At 39.9% G+C, this 19,943-nt stretch overlaps 1 protein-coding gene across 4 annotated transcripts in view; it reads right to left on the bottom strand.

Annotated features, from left to right (window-relative positions):
• The window catches only part of Slc4a4 (solute carrier family 4 member 4), a 300,898-nt gene that overhangs the window by 156,870 nt on the left and 124,085 nt on the right, over positions 1–19,943 (bottom strand). For 2 of the 4 annotated variants that reach the window (XM_010606103.3, XM_010606104.3), the window contains exon 7: positions 19,087–19,182. The exons of the other annotated variants lie outside the window; for them this stretch is intronic. In XM_010606103.3, the coding sequence (XP_010604405.1) occupies positions 19,087–19,182 (96 nt within the window). The remainder of the gene's footprint in view (positions 1–19,086; positions 19,183–19,943) is intronic. 4 annotated transcript variants of the gene reach the window in all.

The raw sequence follows: 19,943 nt of genomic DNA, 5'->3' as shown, positions 1-19,943 counted from the left end.
ACCACCACCTCCTCTTCTTCCACCTCTTCCTCCTCCTCCTTCTTCTCTTCCTCCTTCCTCCTGCTCCTCCTCCTCCTCTTCTTCCTCCTCCCCTTCCTCCTGCTCCTCTTCCTCCTCTTTCTCCTCCTCCTTCTCTTCCTCCCCTCTTCCTCTTCCTCTATGTGTTTTGATGGTGGGGGGAGAGGTTAATTGGGGATTGAACCCAGAACCTTCACACCAAACTATATCCCCAGCCCTTTTTTAGTTTTTATTTTCAGACAGGGTTTCACTAAGTCACTAAATTGCCTGAGCTGGGCTTGAAATTATAATTTTCCTGCCTCAGCCTCCCAGAGTATGTCTCTTTTGGTTCTTTTAAATTTCAACTTGCAACCACAAACTCCAGAATTCTTGATGATTCCCAACCTAATAATATAGCTCTGAATATTTAAGTTTTAAATTTATGATTTAAAGATAGGAAATACTAAAAAATATGTCATCCTCTCTCTCTCTCTCTCTCTCTCTCTCTCTCTCTCTCACACACACACACACACACATAAAACATCATAAAATTAATAGTTAGATGAGGTACCACTTAGAAGCAAAAATGATTTAAAAATTTACTAAGCAGAAAAGTCCCTATAAGGCATTTCAAAGAATCTGTGGTCATGACTGCAAGTATTTGTGATTCTATCATACTTCTTTCTGTCTTGCATGCACATCTACATGTAGGAGCACACATATACATACATACACCATGTACACACACAGTATAAAATTGGAAAAATAATTATTCCATCCAAGAAATGTAGGCGAACATATATAAAACAAATTGAGACCTTCTTATCTCAGAAAAATAGACAAAAGTTAACTGTAGCAATCTTATGCTAGTTGGTAAAAGGACAAATAGGAAAAGCCTAAAAATGGCAGAATATAAGAAACATTAACACCTTTCTACATTCATTCCAAATAGGCACTGACCCCAAGTGATTTTAAGTAAATGTCCCCAAGGCAAGTTAGAGTAGAAATTCAGTAGGTTCAGCAGCCACATCACTCCAACAGCAGAACATGTCCTCCTGTGTGTTTAATGAGTCTGGCTTAACTCTCTCACATCTATATACAGACAGCAGATTCAAGCTACAGAAAATTTTCACCAATCAGATTAATGGCAGAATTCTTACATTGGGTGAAGTATCTAAGTTTAAGATACTTAAGAAAGCAACTAATTCATACTGAAACACTTAGCATATGACATAGTAAATGGGTTTATCTCTTTAACCTTCCTAGATACTTTGAAAAAAAAAGTATAAAGCCACATTAATGAAAGCAACTGGCAAAAGACTAGCCAAGATGAGAGACTTCAAAAACTTTGTAAGAGAAAAGCAAAGAGAGTAATAAAACCTAATGTCATTTATACTATTTAGAAGTTGCAATGTCAAATAGGCAGAGAGGGGCACAAAGTCACAAAAGGGATTTTCCCTGCACAACTCTGAAGAAACTCCAGACCAAAAGACAGAGAGTAGAGCCCAGACAGAAGTGAGAGGCAGGCTAGAAGGGATGAATTCAAGAAGATCTCAGGCTCAGAAAGTTTAACCCCAGCAGACAGATTACCTAACAGCTGCCAAGGTGTTCACACCACAAAGAGTTGCTGAAGGGAATTCAGGAAGGGTCAAGGTAACTGCAGCTGTTTGTAACTCAGAGCCAATCCCTCTACACTCTGCAACTGAAAGGATCCCTTGGGACAGTGCTTCTTGCTGTGATAAAATCTTTTAAATATAATTGAACAGCTGAGGAAATTCAGACATTTAAGAGAAGAAGCCCAAGACACATACACACCATAAAGAAAACACGTAAAAAAATAATATTTAGAAAACTTAAAAATTCTTATTAGTCTTCAGAGAGATGATATGATATTGAGACAAGAGATTATGAAAAATAGAACAAGGAAAAGGTTTTAGAATGGACAAACAATTCCTTGAACTGTATGTATACATGTATATATTATCTCAAAAATGAAATCTCCCAATACAAGAGAAAATAACAAGACAATCTTCAAAACAAAACAAGGGAAGAGGAAATAAAGCCAGGAAACATGAAAAAATACATCAGAAGTAAGGAGAATCAATCCAGAAAGGCCAATGTCTGATCATTAGGAGTTCTATTGAGTCAGAAAAAGGAAAAGGGAGAAATGAACATTGTGATGAGATCATTGCAGAAATGAAGGATGTGTTTCTTCAGTCACAAGGGCCCTCAGGGAAAGGAAAACAAGCTGCTTAAAAATTAATAAGAAACCCAGCGAATCACTGTGAAACTTTGTAGCACCAAGAATGAAAAGAATATCCTAACCTTTTTTGTCTAGAATTAGATTAGATCTTAGGTTTCCTAATAGAAACTAAGGGAACCATACTTTCAACACTGCAGAAGAAAACTATCTTCAACCACGAATTCTATACTCTTTCAAATTATTGACTGATTATGAAAAGTCATGGAAATTTTCTGAAAAAAAAATTCTAAAAATGTTAATTAATGTGATTTAACAAATTTGGGTTATACAGACTACCACTGAGGACAGGATCTCCATGCTGAGGCTTCCAGGCTCTGGGGAGCGGGAGGAGGTGGAGCAGAGAGGAAAGCCAACAAGGACAGGTTTGCCAGAAGGATATCAGGCACTCTGTGGCTTACAGGTATCCTAGAGATACCAAAAGAGTGTGAGAAAATGGTAATGACTGCTTTAAAATGCAACTTAAAGGTGCAGTCAAACAAAGGTCACAAAAGACGATATGCCCATAGGTGATTACTGAGCCACAGAGTGACACAGCCATAATGCAAATTCTATTTATGGACTTCCAACACTAGAATCAACAGATTGGGAAAAGCACAGGATTTACTTATAAAGACCAGAAAGTAGTAGCCAATATTGACAACAAAAACTAAAAGCAGCAATGGCAGAAGTTGAAGGTCAGCAGGGAGAAGATGGATGAGGAAGAAGGAAAGCAAGGTACCAACCTCCTCATCTCACAAGGGAAGTTGTCAAGTCCTGCTAATACTTGGGCAAGACCACCACAGTACAGGGTTACACTTAGAGCTACAAATGCAATCTCTAACAGAGCTAATAATAATAATGAAAGCATATTTGAAGGAAGGAAAAGTGAACAAATGTGTTGAATTTTTTCTGTAAGGGATAAAATTAATAAATAAAATCAACACTGAAAAATCAGAAACTGCTAAATAAGGATCTTCTTATATAGTAATATGAAGATATGAAGATAACCATAGACTATGAGAGAAAAAAATGAGACCACTGAAAGGGTTAAAAGTGGCTGTTACAGGCCTGAAAGAGAAGATGAAGCAAAGTAGTTTGTTTATGTTAGAAGTCTTTCTGCATTCTTCAAGTTCGTAATATCTGTACAAACTACTTTAATAAAGACATGTTACTATATCCCCCTTATATTGTGTCAGTATTAAATGCACTTGTAGTAGAAGTACATAAGACGAAGTAAAAACATTATTGACTAGCAGCCAACCTTAAGAGATTTAATTAAGTCAATTTTTAAGTCAAATTTTAATAAACTTGGAAATCAAGAAATTTAAAGAGTATAAAATAAACTTTAAAATACTTTAACATGTTCCATGAAATACTATTTACACTATTTTTTAAATTATGACACGGAAAAAATTTTCCTGAAAGTGCTGCCTGAATTATCAGAGATTTTAATCTAAAGTTTTAGCTACCAAAAACCCTTACACCTGAAAAGTATGAAATTGTATTAAAAAGCAAAACATTTAGCAAAATCCTACACCAGTAGCCAGATAAATTTGCAGATGTGGATACAAATATAGGTGTTATGTATAGAAATAGACTTAAACTTCAGGCTTTCAGAGGTGAGCAAGACGATCTTCAGGCCTCCCCTAAACACGCAGCCCCTCCTTTAGACTCAGGACTCAGGAAGGGGTTCAAATTAGCCTCGCCTGTGGGCTGTGTGTGAGTCCCCAGCTGCTACACCTCCCTTGTGGGGCTGTGTGCAAAGCTCTTCATGGAGGAGACTGTGACCTTAGCTCATTCCAGTACCTGTTACCCTGATGAGAGGGCAAAAGTGCATACTTTTCTCAGTTCCCTGCTGAAGTGGCATGGATGCTGAAGTGGCTGGATAAAAGAGCAAGTGAAAAATATATGAAGCAGAGATTTTTGAGAATGCTTCACTGGATCTAGTTATGCAAGTTAAAAATTGCTTAAATCAGTGGGCAAAGGTATGTTCTAAACTTCATTTTCTGCTGAATCAAAATAAAGAAAAAAGCAGAGGAGAAAAACACATCAAGCATAATCAGAATCAGTGTCACAACTTCAGCTTTGTAATTCCTCCCAGACAACACTATTGGAGTTGTCTCACAGTGGTACATTCTCTCTGGACCAGGAATACAGCACAATGCACACAGTAAATTCAGATGTCCCACTAGGAAGATTCCGTGGAAAGCTGGGTGTGTTCAGTTAGAGATGTAGCTCATATCACAGGAACAGAGAGCACATGGAGTTCATTTAACTAACTGTACTGAAGTATTTTCACCAGGAACTTTAGATATAGCCAATTTCCTAATATTTGCTCATACACCTTTGGTGGTAATGAACTTATCACTTAATGAGGCAATTCATTTTACTGCTAAGTGTGATAAACTGCCTCAGCGGCAACAGTGCTTCTGTGGACCAAAAGACAGTTCCTCCATTACACAGAGTCAACAAAAGCACCTACTAAGAAAGACCTGGCTCCCATTTAAATACACCTAATTTTCACTAGTCTTCTTAAAAATAGTGTACATCTCACATGTTCCCAGATTTGACTTGGACTTCTCATGAACAGATGTCATTGTTTTGTTTTTTACAATTCTCTCACACTGGGTGGGGAACAAGACCCCAAAGTCTTCATTTGTCCAGCAGCTAGGAAAAAAAGAGGACTATAACCTCACTAATGAGCATTCCCAGCCTGAACCTGGGAAAACCAAAACCTGCATAATCAATCTTCTTGGGAAACATCAATGGTCTGTAAAAATTATATGCCATCCTGAATCCTAAAACATTAGGAATCTCAAGCAAACATCTTCTTTACTGAAATGTTTGTCCTTAAGAGCTAGGTCTGCTTTTCCATATTCATTAGTATGAAGCCAGTTCTCGAGAACCAACTAAGTAACCCCATGGCTCCACCCAGCTGTCTGATCACCTCCTAGACCAACTCCAGGCTCTCATTCTCCTCCTGCAGCTGTGCACCAATTTCTACAAGTACTTCTCATCCTGCTTTGGATAAGCTTTGCATATCATGAACATCACTCTTCCCTTGTGTAAAAAAAACAAAAAACAAGGCTGTAGCTGTAGCTCAGTGGCACAGTGCCTGCCTGGCAAGCACAGGTTCCTGAGTTCAATCCCCAGTACAAAAACAAATGAACAGACAAAAAAACACAAGTCTAACTGGTATCTCTCTGAGACAAGGACGATGGCTGCCTTGTTTGTGGTATATTTTCAGCATGTGGGAAAGATGTTACTCAAAAAAATTAAGTGAATGAATGGACAATTTAAATAAATATAACACCCAAAACTCTATCACTATACCTAGAAAAAAATGAAATTATTACCAGTTAAGAGAAAAGGAAAATTCCCAGTCCAATGCTACAAATAACTACTCATACTGAACACCGTGGTCACAATCATCATTGACATTATTACAAATAATAAGAACAACCTACAATGACTGAGCAACCAGCTAAGTATGAAACACTCCTCTCTTATAGGTTCTAGGCATTTTCCTAAAAATTCAGGTAAACAAGGATGCCAACTATCACCATTCCTGGTCAACATAGTTCTGGAAACATTAGCCACAGCAATTAGACATGAAAAAGAAATTAAAGCAATAAAGATAGGAAAGGCAGAAGTTAAAATGTCATTATTTACTGACAATATGATACTCTAAGTAGAAGACACAAAAAACTCTGCCAAAACACTTCTAGGCTTAATTGACACTTTCAGCAGAGTAGCTGGATACAAGGTCAACACTAAAAAATCAACAGCCTTCTTGTACACAAATAGAGAAATTAGGGAAACAATTCCTTTCACAATAGCATCTAAAAAAATGAAGTATCTAGGAATCAATCTAATGAAGGAAGCAAAAGACCTCTATACTGAAAACTATAGCACTCTGAAAAAAGAGAGCAAAGAGGACATAAGAAAATGGAAAGATATCCCCTGCTCCTGGGTAGGAAGAATCAACATAGTAAAAATGGCCATACTACCAAAACTGCTATACAGATTCAATGCAATCCCAACTGAAATTCCAATGGTGTATCTCACAGAACTAGAGAAAATAATCCAAAAATTCATTTGGAACCAGAAGAGATCTAGAAGGGCAAAAGCCATTCTATACAATAAAGACATGGGCGGGGGTGTCACAATCCCCAACATGAAACTATACTACAAAGCCACTTTGATAAAAACAGCATGGTACTGGCAAAGAAAAAGACCCAAGGATCAGTGGAATAGATTGGAAGATAGAGAAACTATTACACACATACTCAGCTACCTCATCCTTGACAAAGGTGCCAACCATACTTACTAGAGGAAAGATAGCCTCTTTAATAAATGGTGTTGGAAAAACTGGATTTCAATCTGCCAAAGATTAAAACTAGGCCCTTATCTTTCACCATGTACTAAACTAAAATCCAAGTGGATTAAAGATCTAAATATTAAAACAGAAAATCTCTAAACATGCTGGATGATAAGTTACGCAGAACTCTCGAAGACACTGGCATAGGAAAAGACTTTATGAACAAATCCTCAGTAGCACAGGAACTAGCACAAAGAATCAACAACTGAAATCTCATCTTATTAAAAAGCTTCTGCACTGCAAAAGAAACCACCAACAGAGCTAAGACCTGACAATCTACAATGTGGGAAAAAAATTTTACCAGCTGCTCCTCAGACAAATGATTATTATCTAGAATATATAAAGAACTCAAAAAAAATCAAGCCCCCTCAAAATAAAGACCCAATTCAAAAATGAGCATCTGAAATGAACAGACATTTCTCAGACAAAGAAGTAAAAGCAGCAAAAAAATATATGAAATAGTGTCCCACATCGCTGGTCATTCGAGAGATGCAGAGGACAACAACACTGAGATTCCAACTCACTCCAGAAAGAATGGCTGCTATCAAGAAATCAACCAATAACAAATGTTGGTGGGGTTGTGGGGAGAAAGGAACCCTTCTCCATTGTTGCTGGGAGGGCAAACTAGTACAACCACTACGGTGATCAATATGAAGACACCTCAAAGAACTAGGATTAGAGGTTCCATTTGACCCAGCCATCCCTCTGCTGGATATCTTTCCAAAAGAATTAAAAGAATCATACCACAGTGATATATGTGCACCCATGTTTATAATGACACAGTTTTTAATAGCTAAAACGTGGAAACAACCCAATTGCCCATCAGTCAGAGACTGGTTAAAGAAGATGTGGTTTTTTTTCTATAAAATGGAGTACTACTCAGCCATAAAGAATAAGATACTAGGAAAATGTATGCATATTGAGGCCATACTCTTAAGTGAAATAAATAAGACACACGTGTAAATACCAAATAGTTTTTCTGGTGTGAAAAACTAAAAGTGTAAATAAGATCCAATTTGTATAACTGATAATGTGAAATAGGAAGAAAAGGGCTAAAGGTGTAGAGGAAGTGGAAAGGGTAGGGAAAAGGAAATAAGGGACAAGAAAAAATCTGAGAAAATGAAAAAATGGAAATAAAGTCTTTGTAAATAGGGAAGGGAGGAGGGGGTGAAGGGAGAACAGGGAAATGGGAAAAAAATGAGAACCAAGACCTGTCATGTAAAGGTACAAGATCCCAATGATGAATGTAACTGAACTGTATACCTAAAATGTACCAATAAACTCAATCAGATAAAAAAAATTCAGGCAAAAGTTATTCAAAGATATTCTTTGGAAATTGGGGAAATGATTCAATCTCGACACCTACAGCAATTCCATAAACTCAGAACCCAGCCTAAATGTGTACAGAAAAATCAGTTTTTGAAGTACAAGATCCCAATGATGAATGTAACTGAACTGTATACCTAAAATGTACCAATAAACTCAATCAGATAAAAAAAATTCAGGCAAAAGTTATTCAAAGATATTCTTTGGAAATTGGGGAAATGATTCAATCTCGACACCTACAGCAATTCCATAAACTCAGAACCCAGCCTAAATGTGTACAGAAAAATCAGTTTTTGAAATGAACTTTTTCTGAGGGAAAAACCTGTCATCACTATTCAGTTTGTCTGGTTATCCATTTAAAAAGATGCTGTGAGACTCTCCTGTATCCCCTAACATGACTGTAAATACGTCGCACTGCAGCCGCACCTACAACCTGCGCAATACAGTGACAGTGTAGGGCGTGGCTCTTACTGAAGCACAAGCTGACCTCAGCTCAGAGCAGTTTGTTTGTACCTGCTGTTTCCTGGGCTTGGTAAGAAGAAGCCTTAGAAAACAGAAATACCCCCAGAAAATTACACCTGTGATGTCGGCTTATTGCCTCTCACTGACAGAAACCAAGAGTTTCGTGTTTTACAACCACAAAATGCCAAGTCACAAGTGTCCACACCTCTGTCCACATCATCTGGCTGCAGCAGAGCACAGAGACTGGCAAGCAGGGGTCTACAGGAAGTCTCTCGGGCCTGCAAACCTGAGTTCAGTCCTGACAGCGCACTTCCTGGGCAGCCTCAAACACTCCCACCAAACAGGCCAGGTTCTAGTAAAATAAAGCCTCCAACCTGCGTGGCTTCACCCAAAAGTGACTCATTTCTCACTCATGATAATGACCGGTATAGACTGGCTAGAGGCCTGGCCCTGCATCTCTGGCCCTGTGCCAGGACTCAGACGCATGGAGCAGCCCCTCTGCAGCCCTGCAGGTCTGAGGAAAACAAGGCCAGTGAAGCACACACTGACCCTGGAAGCCTCCCCAGGGACCGACACCCTTCCCACTTCTCCTCTCATTTCCCAGGCCAAAGCAAGTCTGGTCACACTAACTTCATGTAGGGAAGCGAGTCAAGTCCTCACACGTGCCCAAAAGGAGAGCCAGCCATGCTTGAGGGGCCTCGGTGACTCCTATAAAATACATAACCTCAATAAGCCCAATGCCCTCATCTGCATACAGGGCCAGTGATGCTCAGGGAACTGGCAGGAAGGATTTCTGGGAGCCAGCTGTGTAAATGTAGTAGTCACAGTTGCCCTGCTTGTGAAATCTCGGGCACAGAGAATGTTTCGGGCAATAAGAACTGGAGGTCCTAGCTAAGGAGTCTGATTTTCAAATTCTATACTATCTGTATTTTCAGTTAACTACTCATTTAATCAACACATCTATGAAGTATCTATGTGTCAGGCGTTGTGCACAGTCACCCTGGGTGATAAATAAGTCACTGTTTCTCCCGAAGAAACCCCAATCTATGCAAAAAAGAATTACAGTTCAGGCTACATAGTCCCTGACATCACCACAATCACCACAGATGGGGAGGAAAGAGAGAGAACAGATACACAGATGATAGACTGAGACAGGCTGAGATTGAGATAGATAAATTGAGAAAGATGATAGAGATTGAGATAGATATAAATTTAGATAGTTGGATAGACATAGATGATAGCTAGAATATGGATAGAGTGAAGTAGATGATTGCTAGAGATTGAGATAGGTAGATAGAGAGATGATAAAGAGATGGTGAGATAGATGGATATAGATAAAGGTGGATGATTGATAGATTATGATAGAGATTAAGATAGATACAGATACTAGATTGCTAAAGATACTGAGACAGACCAAGACAGATGATAAATAGATGGATAGATAATAGAGATAGTAGATAGAGATATAGAAAGATAGGTAGATATTAAAATAGATAGATGATAGAGATAGACAGCTAGATACATATATACATACATAAAGAGACCACTGCATAATTATAGAATCAAGGAAAATAGGAGATATTTGTCATCATTCCTTCCAAAGTTTTGTTCAATAGTCAAAACCAAATGTAAAACTATTATCCAGAAGGTTTATTCCAAGCTAACAGACACTATACATTCTGGTTAAGTAGAAGTGATATGCTCTATTTCCTCTTTTATTTGTTTTTCAGATTATTAAACTCTTAAAGATGATCATAAAGACCTTCATACCAACCTAAATTGCTTGGGCGTCTAGTATGACAGTAGTTATCACAGGTTTTGAACAGAGGGAGTGGTGTATTCACACTTGTAACTAGATGAGATCTTGTGGCTGCTGCAAAGGATGGATTTAGACATGAGAATGGTGGTTGGGAAAAAGAAGAGGTTCCTGAAATTGTCCACACAGAATATTAAGGGCCTGAGGTACAGTGATTATAGGAGAGAGTCAACAGGAAGTGAAAGAACAGAAGAGCTTGGAGGATGAAGGCACAGAGGAGTCTCAGGTGACAAGAGCTGCTGTCCTGGCATCAGGATGGACGGGGCCTACCAAGATGGAGATGCACTGAGAGGAGCAGGGCTGAGAGCTGAGTTCTCAGGACAACTGTAATACCCTCTACATTCAGTCTGCTGCAGAAAGAAAAGGCCTACTGTTGAAGTCTTCCAGCAATTTTCATCAAAGTAAAAATCTACTACTTGTTGCCAAGAAATTTCATTATTAACTCTGAAATTGATATCTGCAGCTAGAACGTGCATCCTGTCTCTCTCATGTGAGTGTGCTCAGACATACTAATTCCCATAGATAGATCTTCACTTGTCTCCAATAATTGAATCCAAACATCATTTGGCCTAATTAGAGTGCTTTATTGTTTATTTGCATGAAAGATGCTCCGTCGGTTTTCAGTTAATCTAGTATAGCCTCAGAAGTGCTCTGTGAAACTGCAGTCTCGCTGGCTCATTGGTAGACCTTGAACTGTCAACCATAACCATTCTCCATCATGAAAAAATCCTCACCCTCCTACAAGCTACACAAGGGAAGAATTTTTGCTCGCTGGTCTTTCATGGCTTCACAATGCTGTCAACCTTGCCACAGACACATTCCAAAATCAAGGATACAGTTCCTGTTCTGAGTGGGTGGTAGTCAATTGCACCATATACCAAATGCTGCTGAACCTGAACCTCCTAGGCTCAGGAGAGCATAAACACTCTTTGAACTTAGGTGTGGACACACAGATCTCTATGTCACTCACATGACAGGAACATGCATCACTTCTGGGCACAAATTTAAGAGGCACCCGCGTGACACCACGACCCTGGCTCACTGCTACAGGGGCTGTGGAAATAAGTACAGGGACTAGATCCTGACCTAAAAGGGTAAGCAAGGGTCCCTGGCCAGCCACACTGAATATTCAATGGCATGGGTAAGGAAGAGACTTCTGTGGTGTTAAGTAACTGAGATTGGGGGTGGGGGGACTTAGCTGTCACTGTAGCAAATCCTAGCCTATCCTGACTATTATTTGCCATGAAAGCAGGAAAAAAAAAAAAAAGACCAAGGAGACCTGCTCTTCATCTTGGCTCTCACACTCCACTCTGCTCAATACTGTGATCAGGAGGCTCAGGGGGGATCTAAGTCTCACACGTACACTAAATATCATTGCTTAATGACTCATAGTTAATGTTTCCTTTCAAGACTTTCAATCATTATCACTATGCTTTATCTAATGTCACATTTTAACCATCTGGTTCTGTTGTTTGTTCATTTAATCATTCTACACAGATTGATTTCTGCTATGCATAAGGCTTTCCAGGCACAGTGGTATAGCAATTACCAAACTTCTTGGTCTCAGAACCAAAGAGAGTATTTAAACATAAAAAGTATTTATTGGGTTATATCAGCCAATAGTAAAATTGTATCTACTAATGTTTATCATACCATAAATTAAAAATGCAACTTTTAAAAATAATGACTCATTCATTTACTTTAAAACAATAATAAACACATTACATGTCTTACTTTTCTCTTGTTGCTGAGACAAAATATCCAACACTCAAAGTGAAAGGGGCAAGGATTTATTTAGCTCACAATTTTTAGAGGCTTCAGCCTGTAATCAGCTGGCTCCAAGACAGAGTGGCATTGCAGAGGAGAAACAGTTCATGGCAGCAAAAGCAACAAGGAAACCTGAACAGCATCTCTCTGCCCCTTTTATCTTATCCACACTACCAGGATTAGGGCAGTGCCCACCCAGTCAGTAGACTGGTTTAGTAATCACACACCCTTAATCCCACATCACACACTCTATAGATCCAGCCATCTGTGCAAGAGCCACCTATGACTGCATGAAGCTTTGGGGCGGAGTTGGGGGGAAGCATTTAAATCCAAACCATAACAATGTGTTAAATGACTTTTATGAAAAATAAAAACTTTCCAAGGTTAAAAAAAATTTAATATATGGTCTTATGAAATACAATTGGATTCTTGTGTTTTCATATATGCTCAATCTACTGAAAATTACTGTTTGTGTTTAATTGAATAAAGAATTTTAGGCCAGTATGTTTCTATCTCTCTGAAGAATAGCAGAAATATTCAGGACTCTTGGTGTCTACTTTGAGAACCAGGGCTACAGGGCAAAAGTCAAAAACCTCTTTACTGGCTGATAATAGGTTTTATGGGCCCTGTGCTCTCTGTTGCAACTATACAATTCCGTAGTTACAGCAAGAAAGTCACCATAAAAAACACTCAGAAACATTGAAAATGGCTTTTTTTTTTCCCCCAGTAAGTTTATTTGTGAGACTAGGAAGGATTAGTCCATGGCCAATGTGCCAGTCCCTGAAACAGAAGGTACCTAAATATGGCAGACCTGAGTCCTGCCCTTAAGAAATGCGTATCAAAGACAGGCAGTGATCTGTGTCCTCCAACACTACAGTACAAAATCTAATGAGAAAGATGTCACAAGAGAAGCTCAGAACAATGCTTTCAGGGTTCAAGGTCAGAAAAGGACACCTTAAATGGGGAAGACTTTATGGAGTATGTGGGCCCTGCATGTGAGCTGGGCTGTAATAGAGAGTCTCAGAGGAAGAAGAGTATTCCAAATGGACAGACTGCTCCAGGAAAGGCACCATAAAAGGGAAGCACCTAGCAAATTCCAGTAATGGTAGACAGCTGCTGAAATGTCACACAGATGTAGGAAGTACAGAGGTATGAAATGCTGCTTACTTAACCCTGGGTTGGTGTGTAATAGGCTCTGAATGCGAGGTTAAGGTATTTGAACAAGTCTAAAATGCACTGAGTGAACAGTCCCACATGGAGAAGTGACTTCTCAGTTGGGTATAGTAAGATTAATAGGGAGGCAAAATGCAGGAGGTATTTGCATGTACTCATGCACTAGGGTATAAGCAGTGAGCCCACCTCTGAGACTATTGGATAAGAGGCTGTTGGATACAAGGCCTGGGAGTTAAAGCAGAAAGAAGGCAGAGAACGGCAACATTACAGTGGAGCAGACTCAGCATGTCACTAAGGGGACTGGGGAATGCACGCTCAAAGTGGACTCTAACGTTCCCAGCTAGAAAAGAGGGGCAAAGATGATAAGGCATGGGAGAGTCAGCTAAAGGGTCACATCTGGTGAAGAAAGAAGAGTGTGATTATATACACACTGCATCTCTATGTTGCCAAGCCCAAGTTAGAATCTTCACAAATGTTAAACTCCTTTTGATGGCAACAACAACAAAATAAAGCAAAAACCCTACTTTATATCAGCAAACTGTCAAACTTTTTCCAAATCTTTCCTCTTGAAATCTCTAGGTCTCCAATAGTCTGAAATATAAGAGAATTTCTAAACTTTTATTCTTTCTCCATTGTTCCATTGTCTTTCCATTTATAGCTATTTAAAATTGGCATATACTATGTTATAATGCACTGTCATTACAATATTGGATATCAAAGAAATAACTCACAAGACCTTTTTCAGAAACTCGGGATAAACTTTTGTAAGTGGGTAGGACTATCTGTATTTTAAGAACATTGTGACTTGTTCTTGCATACCCCATATGTTTTCTGAATGTCTTGCTAACTAAAAAATTCTGAAGATAGATGTCAGGTTGCTGAAAGGTTTTATTCCCTACATCCTTTGAAAATTACAACTATGAACAGCTACAGTGAAGAAACTTCTTAAGTTATACTTGGATCTGCATTGTGTTTTGAAGGGCAAAAATATATAGGGAATGGTATGATAAAATGACCCAAATATTCCCACTCAACAACAAACCTACATCGTGAACCTACTGAGAAAGAAATAAAGGGATGGAAAGCAAAATGCTTGGAATCAATGCTTCAAAATAAAATGGCTGGGATATAAATATCTGTGATGCAGTGGATGTTCTCTACCCCAAAGGAGGGCTTAGAAGGAGCTCCAGAAAACTAAGCTAAGAATGTGATAACACAGCAGAAATACAGATAAGTCTTGGCCTGTAATAAGTAGTCTAAACGTTTCCTAGTAAAACAGAACTTCACAGGTGACCACAAGATGCATGGTGGGGGCAGAAATCTTAATTGGAACTTTCCACTAACATCTGCCTATTATTCACCTGGCAGAAAGCTGAGAACCTAAGCTGTCCTAGATTTCTTCCTTTCTCTCGCCCAACATCAAGTTAGTTGCCAAGTTCTCCGAATGACATCCCCGGGAGGTTTCCTGCATTATTCAGCCCATTCTTCTAATGAGCATTTCAGAATGCAGAATACATACACTCTATAAAAATGGTCTGATTTCCTACTCTCCAATGGTACTTACCATGCCTCTCTTAAAAATGCTATAACTTGTGAGTTTCCTTCTGCTCTTTCTTTCTAATTGTACTATGTAGCTAAAAGAGTAAGGGCTCAGAGAACAAGAGCTGAATTGATCTTGTTAAGTAAACTCTCTGGATTTAGCACTTTTCTAAAGAAATTCCAAATATTTTCAAGAAAACTGAAGGCAAGTGAACTAGTATACTTAGGGAGGCTGAAGCAGAAGCTGGTACCTTGGCAACTTTGGGAGATCCTTTTTATCTCAAGACAAAAAAATTTAAAAGAGGCCAAGGATAAAGCTTGGTGGTAGAATATTGTTGGATTTTATACCACTAAAAAAATCAGAACCATAGGATATAATTTTTATGTAGTCAATAAATTTCCCAGAAGTTAAAAAAGGTGCAACTGCTGGGACTGCTAAATACCAGAAATGCTCGAAAAAGAAACTTTAAAACTGCTTAAAATTTGATGTTTAAAATGCTAGTGTTAACTCTTCAGCCTAGTCACAGGATGAAACAATAATCTTGAGTTAAACCACAATGGTTTCAATGAAAAGAAAAAGCAGTCTTGATGATTGTGCTTTGGGCAACAATGACAGAGTCCTGGGTAAGGACCTGCGAAGCAGCCACTGAGCTGGACCAGGTCTCTGCCCAACAGATGTACAAACTGACCAGACAGACACAACACGATGTGAAGACAGACAGTGAGAGTGCACCACATGTCTTGGCCCGAAAATCTGACACAGCTGACCCAGACCACCACAGGCTGCAAAAGAACACGAGTGTCCTCCAAGGGCTCCACTGATCCCGGCTGTCAGATGTCTGCCTGAATTCACAGACAAGCAGAGTGAAGAGCGATTTGGATCTCCCAGGATAGTCAGTATATCTGTGCTCTAACAATGAAGCAGTTAGAGTGGTATTAACCTGTCTTCAAAAGTGGAGGTGAAAGCCTTCTGCTGTACTCAGTGGTCTGTGCTGGATTCAGGCCTGCTGATGAGACATGAGAGAAAATCATTTCTGGTTCTGCAGCAGCTTCTAATTCAATACCCTGTCAGCATGTGAAGTGGGTAAGAGTTCCAGTGCACATCTGCCTCAGGTGACAACTAAGACAAGAAGTACACAGTGGGAAATGACAGTAGCTTACTTCACACAAGCACCTTGAAAGGCAGCTTTTTAAAGGCAGTTACTTCCTTCAAGTTGCAGTAGGCCTGAAAATATCAGCTAAGAATATTAAAAGACTGACTTAATGGAATCTGGTTAGAAACTTTTTTAGCTGATTGTTTGGCAGTTTTTTAAATCTCATTAAGTATTAGAATTGATAACCAAATTCATTAGCTCAGGATGTACAGAGATATGGGGATCTTTTTTTCTCAAGTGAGCTATGTTTACTTCCAGTTAAGGGCTTACGATGGTCCAGAAGGCCTCTAGTGAAAACAAAGCTGTTGGCTGCATGTAATGAAATATGGGGTGTGAGGAAGGCTTATGCTGTGCAATGCCCACATCCCTGAAGGACACAGCAAGAGGCTCTACAGCTGCCCTAATGGAGCTTTTTATGCAGCTGGACTAAAACACGCAAGGAGACACCAGACGACAGTGTAAAACAATGTGTCCTGGCTCCTCAGGCACAGCTGTACGAGTCACACAGCTTTCAGGCTCAAAAACGTCTTCTATTTATTAAAGTGATTTTATAAAGGAGACGTTCATTCGGGCTCTACTGAATAGTTCTGGAGAGGTCAACTTAGAAGGCCTCAAGGACGAGCGGGGACAGGGTGGTCGTAAGGTCTCGCACTTAAAAAGACAAAGCAAACCAATGAGAGAAGGAATTCAAACAAAGGAGACATGGACTTACACATCTTTGGGATTCATCAGGGGTGTGTTGTTAATTTACTGAATTGGCAGCCTTGGAGAAGACAAAAAGACTGGGTACCAAAGAGGACTGTCTAGGGAGAAAATACACCAATAAACAAGGAAAAAAATCTTCTCTTTACAAAAATACATGGTTTCTTGAAAGACCAGCTCAGGTTCTAGCCTTAGACCAATTTCCAAATAGTTGTTATATTTCTACATCATCAACAAACAACATTTTTGGCAATTTCCTTGATGTTCTATACACAAAAATACTTTTTAGTATGGATATCTGACACAGAATAAATAAAACTTTTAACAGATAAAAAGTCATACCTTTTCAAGCAATTCCTATAAGTATTTTGCTAAAAACAGTAATGCCCATGTACTAAGTATCAAACTCTATGCTAGACAATTCACATATTTCTGATTTAATTCTCACAACATCATATGTTGGTAAGATTCACCCAGCTTTTATAGCTTAAAAATCTAAATTTCAAAGAGAGAAGTAATTTGGCCAGTCAGGAAGCCAGCAATAATAGATCCAACATCCAAACCCAAATCCTGCCTGACTTCAAGCAACAGTAACTGAAATTCTTACTTAAATTGAAATGCCCAAAGGCAAAACTAAAGAATGAGAGTTGATTAGAAATAATGCATGATTCTTGCAGTGAAAACCATGTGAGTATTGGGACTTCACTGTAGGTCGGTAGGTCTGTCAGCTGTCTGCCCACATTAATTTCCTACACTCCAACTTAAATAACCACCCACCCACTGTGTTATGAATGAAACTACACTGTAATGTTTGCATCTCTCCCTAGACACTATGAGCCCTGTGATTTTGGAAATGTACTTAACTTCTCCAGTCCTCATTTATTCACCTGTAAACTACAGATGACAACAAGGACCACTTCACTAGACTATTCAAAAATCAAATAGTATAGTTCAGAATTTTCAGAAAGTAATGAACTGGTGTTTGCAACTTTTGTTATTATTTGCGAAAAATTTTATGCCAGTTTCTTAGACCTACTTTATAGAAAACAGTTAGTATAAAGTTAATAGTTCAATAATGTGCTGATCTTCTGACTTTCTCCTTGCAAAATACAAACTCTTCCTTTAAGATTTAGCCGCATAAGTACCTCCCTCGAAAGCCTTTGTGTTGTCATCACCCCAGACCAGAATGTACCCATAACCTCACATCACACAAGAGTGTGTGCACACGTATGTCTGCAGGGCTGGGATGTGCCATGGACAGGTGTGCATGCATTCATCACTTGGCTTACGGTCTTGCACAGCTGGCAGTTTCCCATCTCCCTCTCTGAAGGGAAGCCACTTAGTATAGACTCAGCCTGTCCCTCTCTGAATGCCCCCCGCCCACAGTGCCTGGGGTCCTGACCTGTATATTACTTATGTTCCTATCTCTGTGAGGCACAGAGATTATTTGGTGTTTTGCTTTGTTTTGTACACAGGGTTTTTCTAAGTGGTTCAGGCAGGCCTTGAACTCACTATGTAGCCCAGTTTGCTCTTGAACTCACAGCGATCCTCCTGCCTCAGCATCTCGATTGCTGGGATTACAGGCAAGCACTACCAATCCTGGTGGCGTAGAGTTTACCATGACAGTTGCTTAAAATGTCAAAGTTACACCATAAGGAGCTGGGGAAGAATGTCACTCCACAAACATTACTTGGGGATGTCCCGAAACTTTTCCCATTAAGTTAGCTGAAAAACACACTTTCCCAAGAAAAATAATAAACAATTAAAAACCAAATGATGTCACCATGAATGGGCTTCTTGACAACTAAAAAACATTTGCATCATAAAAAACATTTTCAAATTCTGAAAAGGTAGCTGGAAGTAGTGGTGCCTGACAGTTATGGTGCGTGTAATCCCAGCACTTGGGAGGCTGAGAGTCTGAGGCAGGGGGATCTCTTACACGCCTAAGGCCAGCCTGGACTAGAGAGTGAGTACAAAGCCAGCCTGGACTGTATAGGGTGATCTTATCTCAAAAAAAAAAAAAAAACTCAAATAAATTTATTTTGAAAAGGTAAAGATTCTGTCCTGTGCTGTTCTAGTTCACCATGTACAACACCATCTGTCTTTCTACCATGTGATGGGCATTTGAGGGCTTTCAGATCCTGAATCTAGAAGCCCTTCCTCCTCCCTGGCTCCTGGATGCTTTCCAGGTATCCTCAGAGATGCACGCTGAGGGGCTGTGCTCAGGGTCCTGCCCAGCCAAGAGGGGACAGAGCTTCTGAGCAGTGCCACAGGGAGCTGGGTGGCAGTGTCAGCCCCTACCCTTGCTCTTGCACTTTCCCACCACCTTGCAAGGTCCTGGGCTGGGACTCAGGTAGCACAGATATCCAGCTGTCATCAGTGGCAGGGGAAACAATGAGGAGGTGCGCCGTAGGATCCACACATCACCCTCAGGCCCTCTTGCCCCCTCCCAGTCACCACGGTCACCTTGGGCCCAGTGTCCCCACCCTTGCCCACAGCCACCACCCTTCCCCAGCCTCGCACTTACTGAGCCATCCCACGCTGGGGCTACGCCTCACTTGGGCCTCCTCATCCAGGGTGCGGGCCGCTAGACAGGGCACTGAGTTCTCAAGCGGGCTGCGGGCTTTAGTGTCAGAAGCAGAAGACAGGAGGAGGAGGGCACATGAGCAGCCACAGCAAAGATGCGGGTGGAAGCATGAATTAAGAAGAAAAAATGCTGAAGCAAATCACACAAGCAGGTTAGAGGAGAACAGTGACACATCACAACAACATACACTCCTTCCCGTGACCTCACACCCAGAATGGCACAAACCCCAACACAATGAAAAAAATCTAAAACAGAACAATCACATTTAATCATGGTAGCTTCCCAAGTTGCAGAGGTGATCCACCCTGTAGTTCAAATACACAAAGCACGGGCTCCATCCAGAAGAAAGATTCACATAAGGAACATTAATCTTGAGGTGTCGGACCAGACTCGATGGAGTTGCACCACATAAGCACACAAGGGAAGTGACACACAGCAGTGTAAAGCACAGGGGCAGGGCGTCAGATTAGTAAGCGGCTTTCTGATGAGCTGCCCAACAGACCCTCCAGGGATCTCATTCACTAGTGCAGAAAGCAGTAGTTCAGATTTCCAATTCAAAAATATTTTCTTTGATGAATATAGAGCTAGCTCCCAATTACTTCTATTCTTCACCCCTCTAGTAAAATGACACTAGAATATGGAAAAATTAATGCCTTAATACAAACCCCTTTAGAAATACATATTAATCTTCATTTTCTGGTGCCTTATAATATTTATTTGAATTTTTTACTTCTGGCAGTACTAAGAATCAAACCCAGGGTCTTTGCACTGAGCTACATCCCCTAGCCTTTTTATAT

This window comes from Fukomys damarensis, unplaced genomic scaffold, assembly GCF_012274545.1.
Source record: "Fukomys damarensis isolate Sample0158 unplaced genomic scaffold, DMR_v1.0_HiC HiC_scaffold_35, whole genome shotgun sequence".
In the NCBI taxonomy this organism is placed as follows: Eukaryota; Metazoa; Chordata; class Mammalia; order Rodentia; family Bathyergidae; genus Fukomys; species Fukomys damarensis.
The sequence above is the reverse complement of the archived record's forward strand: the minus strand, read 5'-3'. Positions and strand labels throughout refer to the sequence as shown.